General features: G+C 30.2%; 1 protein-coding gene across 1 annotated transcript; it reads left to right on the top strand.

The window, feature by feature from the left end:
- On the top strand, positions 1-5,640 carry LOC132751051 (protein phosphatase 1 regulatory subunit 27-like). The gene is made up of 3 exons (XM_060741156.1): positions 1-217; positions 3,126-3,276; positions 4,707-5,640. Exons 1-3 carry the CDS (start codon positions 40-42, stop codon positions 4,891-4,893), a joined length of 516 nt encoding a protein of 171 aa, XP_060597139.1. The 5' UTR covers positions 1-39; the 3' UTR covers positions 4,894-5,640.
- Positions 5,641-5,959: the final 319 nt, after the last annotated feature.

Genomic DNA, 5,959 nt, shown 5'->3' with positions numbered 1-5,959 from the left:
TAAGTATATAGTTTCCAGTGATAATCAAAACAACGAAACATGAGCAGACGCGCGAGTTTATTTGCAAAACAAAACCCGGAAGTTAAAAAGAAAGGTGTACGGTTTCCGGATGAGTTGGTATTTTTGGACAATATTAAAGAAAATGATATACATGCATTAGATCACATGCTGCGGAGAGCCAGCTTACAAGTTGACATAAGTGGAATTAATGATGTTGGTAAGTTAATAGATACAACTAGACTAGCATTAAGAATTTCGGAAAATACATGTACCCAGCAAACACCTGACGTTGTTTCAACGTTGGATCTTAGTTGGATTTATGTCACGACGTCAAAATCCTAAATACAACGTTGAAACAACGTTGTATTTGCGACGTCGTATCAACGTGTTGGAATTACGTCGATACGACGTCGGATTTCAGTGTAATCCAACATAGTAGTCTTGATTGAGTTACTTCCCTTTGTTCTGATTTATAAATCCGATAGGTGGCTCTGATTGCAGGTCAATATAATCATTTGAATTTTGTTATTCATTTTTTTTTCACATCCATTGTATATTTTTTTTAAAAATGCTGTTATACTAGACCATAAAAAGGAACAATATTAGTATTACTTTTAAATAAATTGAAAAAAAAATAATGGAAACTTGATGAATTTCGAAACGAGGCTACAACAACAATTTGTTTTCAAATTCAAACAAAGACAAAGGAAGGACATTTTGCACATCATAAAAGACAATTCGCAAAGTGAAAAGTAAGTGATATTTTTGATGGTAGATTAGTATTAAACTTACTGCATGCATAGTATAATAACTGAAAAATTATTAGTTACATTAGGAATATAATTACATTTTCATTATATTCAATTCCAGTTAATTCATGTAGTCTGATTCGCCCTCATTTAACTCGTACTTTGGGATTCAATTGATATATAAATTGTATGAAATTCTGTCAAACTTTTTGTTTTATTTGTGTTGTCATTTTAAGCCAAGATCCCTACATGACCTTAATCTCTCTAATTCAATTTATCAGATTAGTAGACTAGATAACAATAGGTATTTCACCACAACGTATTTGTTAACAAAGGAACACCTGTCAATATTTGAGATTCAATCTATTTTAATTCAAATAGATCTACATGTAATTATATAAAAGGTCAAAGTAGGGATCTATCAATACATAAGTATACTGTCAAAGTAAATTTATAACTTTTTGTCAATAATCATTGGTTTTTTTTTTTTTATAGACTGACACTTAATTTTTGTGTGATGACAATTAGCTGATAAGATTGTATACATGAACAACAGTCAACAGAAAACACCATTTGGACATAAAAGAATGTAATAAGTGCATCAAATTAAGGTAATATATAGATTTTGATTTTGTTATTTACTGTAATTTCTGTTTTGACATAATTAACTGTTAATCAAAAGTAAAATTATAATAACCTGAAATGTCTTATGATTGAATTTGCACCTTTACATGTTACTGTTTTGCAAATTACATATATTTGAAGTTACAGTTTTTGAGTGTTCTACATCATCAATCGACATCTGATTTTAATTTATGATATGCTAGGGTAATCTATTGATAATGTTATTTTTATCTAATATAATTTAATTGACCATTTTGGTTGTTATGTACACCTATTTATTTCAGTTTCATTTTTGCAGTTTCAAGGGAAAAAAACAACAAGTTGAACCTCAAAACAAGTTTGACACAGTGCCTTCGTAGATGAAAATAATCAGGATCCAGTGGTGGACGTTTAGTATACCAGAATTATTCACATGGAGGAGTATATCTCCAAATTTAATACATTTAAGTTAGTTTTGAAAGAATAAAGATAAAAAAATACTTACTTTCTTTAAATGTGAATATTTATTTATTGTTTTGTGTGTTACACTTAATTTTGACAGAAAGGAATATTTTCCCTCACTTATCCGATTTGTTACCGATGAAATCAACTGCAAAAGAAAGCTTTATTTTCCATGATTTCCATTTTCTATGAGTTATTTAAAAGAAAACCTTTTTAAGCATGTTGTAAACATGAATACTTTAATTGACATATATTGTAATAGTTAATGTATACTGTAGACCTTTAAATGAAAATGATTTGTTGACTGTTGTTTGTTATAATTTTGGATTACAAAATGTGTATTATTGTATTGACTGAAAGAGGTCTGATAAATGTTGAACTTCAATTTTGAAAAGACATGTAGCTCTTTTTTTTATTTTAATAGTTTATATACAATTTATAAATATCAAACTTTATTTTATTATCACTATAAATGATTAAAAGTGAGTCATTTTTGTGATGTTATACAAATGTGTTGGAAATATATATTTACTGTATATTAAGTTTTACATGAATAGATAAATCAGAAACTGTGTTATACATTTAAATTTGTTTAATTGTTTTTATGATCACTTTCTAAAGTAATAAAATCACTTTTCGAGTAAAGAAAGTTTTGTATTTTCTCTTTATTTGGGAATTATTTAATGAAAACGGGTCAGGGTTTATGTTGGGAATTGGTTGGAATTACGTTGGAAACTATTTGGTATTACGTAAGTAACTGGTTGGAATCATGTTGGAAACTGGTTGGATTCACGTTGGGAATAGGTTGGAAAGTAGTTGTATATACGTTGAAAAGAGGTTGGATTTATGTCATTTGATGACGTTGGATTGACGTCGGACTCTGACGTCTAAAAAACTTTCATATACAACTAAATTCCAACGTCTATCCAACGTCGGACTCTAACGTCTGATCAACGTTGAAACAACGTCATGTGTTTGCTGGGTATGTTGTAATATTACATTTTTTGCTTGTTTTTTTTCTACCGTGAAAATAACGTTTTTATATTTTCCCCCAAATCGTGATCTGCATTTTTGAAGGAAATATTATCACCGCACTACGAGCTTCATTTTCATTTCTTTTCTTTGATAGATCAATCTGTTTCATTTTCATAACATGTATACGTAAAAAAAATTCAAACATAATGAAATACTGATTTACAGATAAAAGTTAAATGTTTGAGAAACCTTAATGATTAAGATGACTATTTAGAGACATTAACCAACATTAATCAAAGTTGTAGTTGCTTTAAATTGTTTTACTTTACTTTGAAGGTTTAACGCCTTTACATCAAGCGGTGCTAGACGGCAATGAAAGCGCTGTAAGACTTCTGGTAGCTCATGGTGCAGATATTAACAAACAAGACGATGATTCTTGGACACCGCTTCATGCCGCGTGTGCCGAAGGATACGCTGATATTGTTGCGTTAGTAGATTGCAATGTTGTATCTTTCTTTATAATTTATTTAAACGAGAAGCCCAACAGTGTCCTAATTGCAAATCAAGGGAGTAAAATGTATCAGCTTTCTACTTATATCACAGTTGCACCAAAATGACGTCACTTTTCACTGATGTAATTACACGTAACGGAATAACTGTCTGAATGTACATTTTTTAAAGAAATCTTTCGTTTATGTTTTAATGTCAAATATTCCGTATTGTGTTAGTATTGAATTCAGTCATAGAAGATATAAGAAAAAACTTTAAAGTTACATTAAATAAATATGTAAAAATATTTTGCCGTCGGCCTAAAAATCCAACATTCTACATTTTCATTAACCTGTTTAACAGTATTGTTTTAAATCTCGTCGAATATTGTTCATAAATAAGGATTTTAAAGGGAAAACCCCACGGTAACACTAATGTTCGTATACGAATTTTAACATGCAAATGAAGATTATAATCAGCTTGTGTATGCGCTACGTCACAGTGTTATAGCTATTATCCGGAACACAACAAATATGAGATTTTCTTGTGCAAACACATTTTAACCGTTTAACTACACGGTGCACTAGGCCTGAGGTTCAGTAAAAAGTAATCATCTCATAAAAAAAGATTAAATTTGTATGAAAACATCCGTTACAATGCAGAAATATACCGTTAAATTAGGACTGCTACCTATAGTCATGTTTGTTGCTTTAATATTGATGTACGGATGATCTGAAGGCGGAGTTTCTCATGCAAACAGATATTGTACTTCCGATTTCGCCACAATGAGGTTGTCCATTTTTTATGCTTATGAAACTCATTTTGGTTGTGTGGACACCAAAATAAGATCTGGAGTCGATATGAAACCCAATTTATTAATGAAATGTCGCTATTTCTGTTTTTATGAAATTTATTAAATGTAACTTTAAACTAAATGTATTGCAGTTCTCTTTTTTTTTGTTCACGTCAATTATAATATTTTCATTGGCCACATATGTAAGTCAGTTTTAAAGATCTTTATGATATAAAAGCTGTATATGCTACAACTGTCGATGGAATACTGGTATATTAAAATATTTTAGTTCAGTAGCAATTTACTTAATAATTGAAACGTGACAATATAATTATCTTGCATAACATCTTTCACAATCTTGCGCTACAACAATAACATATTTGAGTCGTGAAATGTTTTCAGTACATTTAATCAGATACCCTCGAAGATCGTTCAGTTGCATTCTGGGTGTTTTAGTCTGCAGTGTATCTTGTTTTACCATGTTGAGCGACCATAAAGGTTTTGACTACTTTATTGAATACAGTGAATAAAGTGAATAAAGTGTATTACGTTTATACTAAAGTTAAAAACTAGAAGATTGCATTTTTGCAATCATAAAAGTATCAAACATGTATGACTTTACGAAATATTTTCAGATTCTTATTGGACAACGGTGCGGATAAAACAATATTGACAGAAGATGGTGAAAGACCACTTGATCTTGTAGAACAATCAGATTTCGAGACTATTCGTGTAATGTTGGGCCACGCCCAATCTTGTGATAATGACCAATCAGATGACGACACATTGGAACAAGATGGCGGTACTTCCGTATCCGGATGACCTAATTTTTTATACTTTATTTTACCACAGATGTCTTTTTTGTTGTTCTTAGATATTATTATGTTAATCCAACGGGAGTTTTTCAATCTGCGACGGTTGGCAGTGACTACAAGTATTAGATGCATTTTACGATTTATTTGTGCCATTAATTATAAGTATCATGTGTAATTTTTTCTGGTATAATATCCCACATTCTTTTGACACTGTTTTGTGCAAAAAGACATTTAATTCATTCTGATTAAACAGAACAATGTCGAGCAACTGAGTAAAGTGAACGATTGTGATACATTTATTTGAAAGTAAAATTAAGTTTTTCAAGCTTATTTGTTATTGTTAACACGCATTGATATCAATTGGACTTAAACTATTCATGACAATCCAGTAAGAATTTCAAGCAAGTGATAAAAGCTATGAAGTAGTTTGTTTCTATGCTTTAGGCGTCAAAGTTAGTAAATATACGAAATGTTTCCTCAAAATTTACGTCAAATAAAAGATCGTGTTCATCGCTGTAACAAATTTTATAGTGAAAATAAAATGAGAAACTCAAACATTGGAAATATGAGTATAAAATGATACTATAAAATGAATTATTTTATGGATGAGTACATAACTTATTCTGAGCAATGCCGACTGAATTATATATAAAATTGTGCATTCAATGATAAAATTTGTAGTTTTCGAAATAATTTATTTATCGGCGACTCCGGTTTATCTTTAAATATGATTGTTTTACATCGCTAGTATTTGAATAAAAAGAATGAAATAAAAAAAGTACGTATTACAAGTGTGTTAGCGTCGACGAGACTTGCTTTTTTTCTCCGCGTTACGGTACGATAATCTGTATTTCGTTTACCACCATTATCACTGCGTGTTGTGGACAAATAGAACTGACATGAAGTTATACGTTTAACATAAAGGAAGAATTTGATTAAAAGTTTGCTATTGGCTAAATGACCTGTTAAAAGTTGAAACTCCTTTATATTACATGTCTCGTGCGCACGTTAGATATTAATCACTTTAATCGCTTACATTCTACATACGAAACACGTTTTTATATGACAAAATG

The sequence above is a fragment of the Ruditapes philippinarum genome, unplaced genomic scaffold (genome assembly GCF_026571515.1).
Source record: "Ruditapes philippinarum isolate M1 unplaced genomic scaffold, ASM2657151v2 ctg1375_1_1_1_1, whole genome shotgun sequence".
In the NCBI taxonomy this organism is placed as follows: domain Eukaryota; kingdom Metazoa; phylum Mollusca; class Bivalvia; order Venerida; family Veneridae; genus Ruditapes; species Ruditapes philippinarum.
The sequence above is the reverse complement of the archived record's forward strand: the minus strand, read 5'-3'. Positions and strand labels throughout refer to the sequence as shown.

What these genes read in the sequence shown, in the direction of transcription:
- LOC132751051 (XM_060741156.1), top strand. Translation starts at nt 40, where the DNA reads ATGAGCAGACGCGCGAGTTTATTTGCAAAACAAAACCCGGAAGTTAAA. An exon ending in AAGTGGAATTAATGATGTTG is followed by an intron (nt 218 to 3,125) that starts GTAAGTTAATAG and finishes TTTACTTTGAAG; the next exon opens with GTTTAACGCCTTTACATCAA. An exon ending in GGATACGCTGATATTGTTGC is followed by an intron (nt 3,277 to 4,706) that starts GTTAGTAGATTG and finishes AAATATTTTCAG; the next exon opens with ATTCTTATTGGACAACGGTG.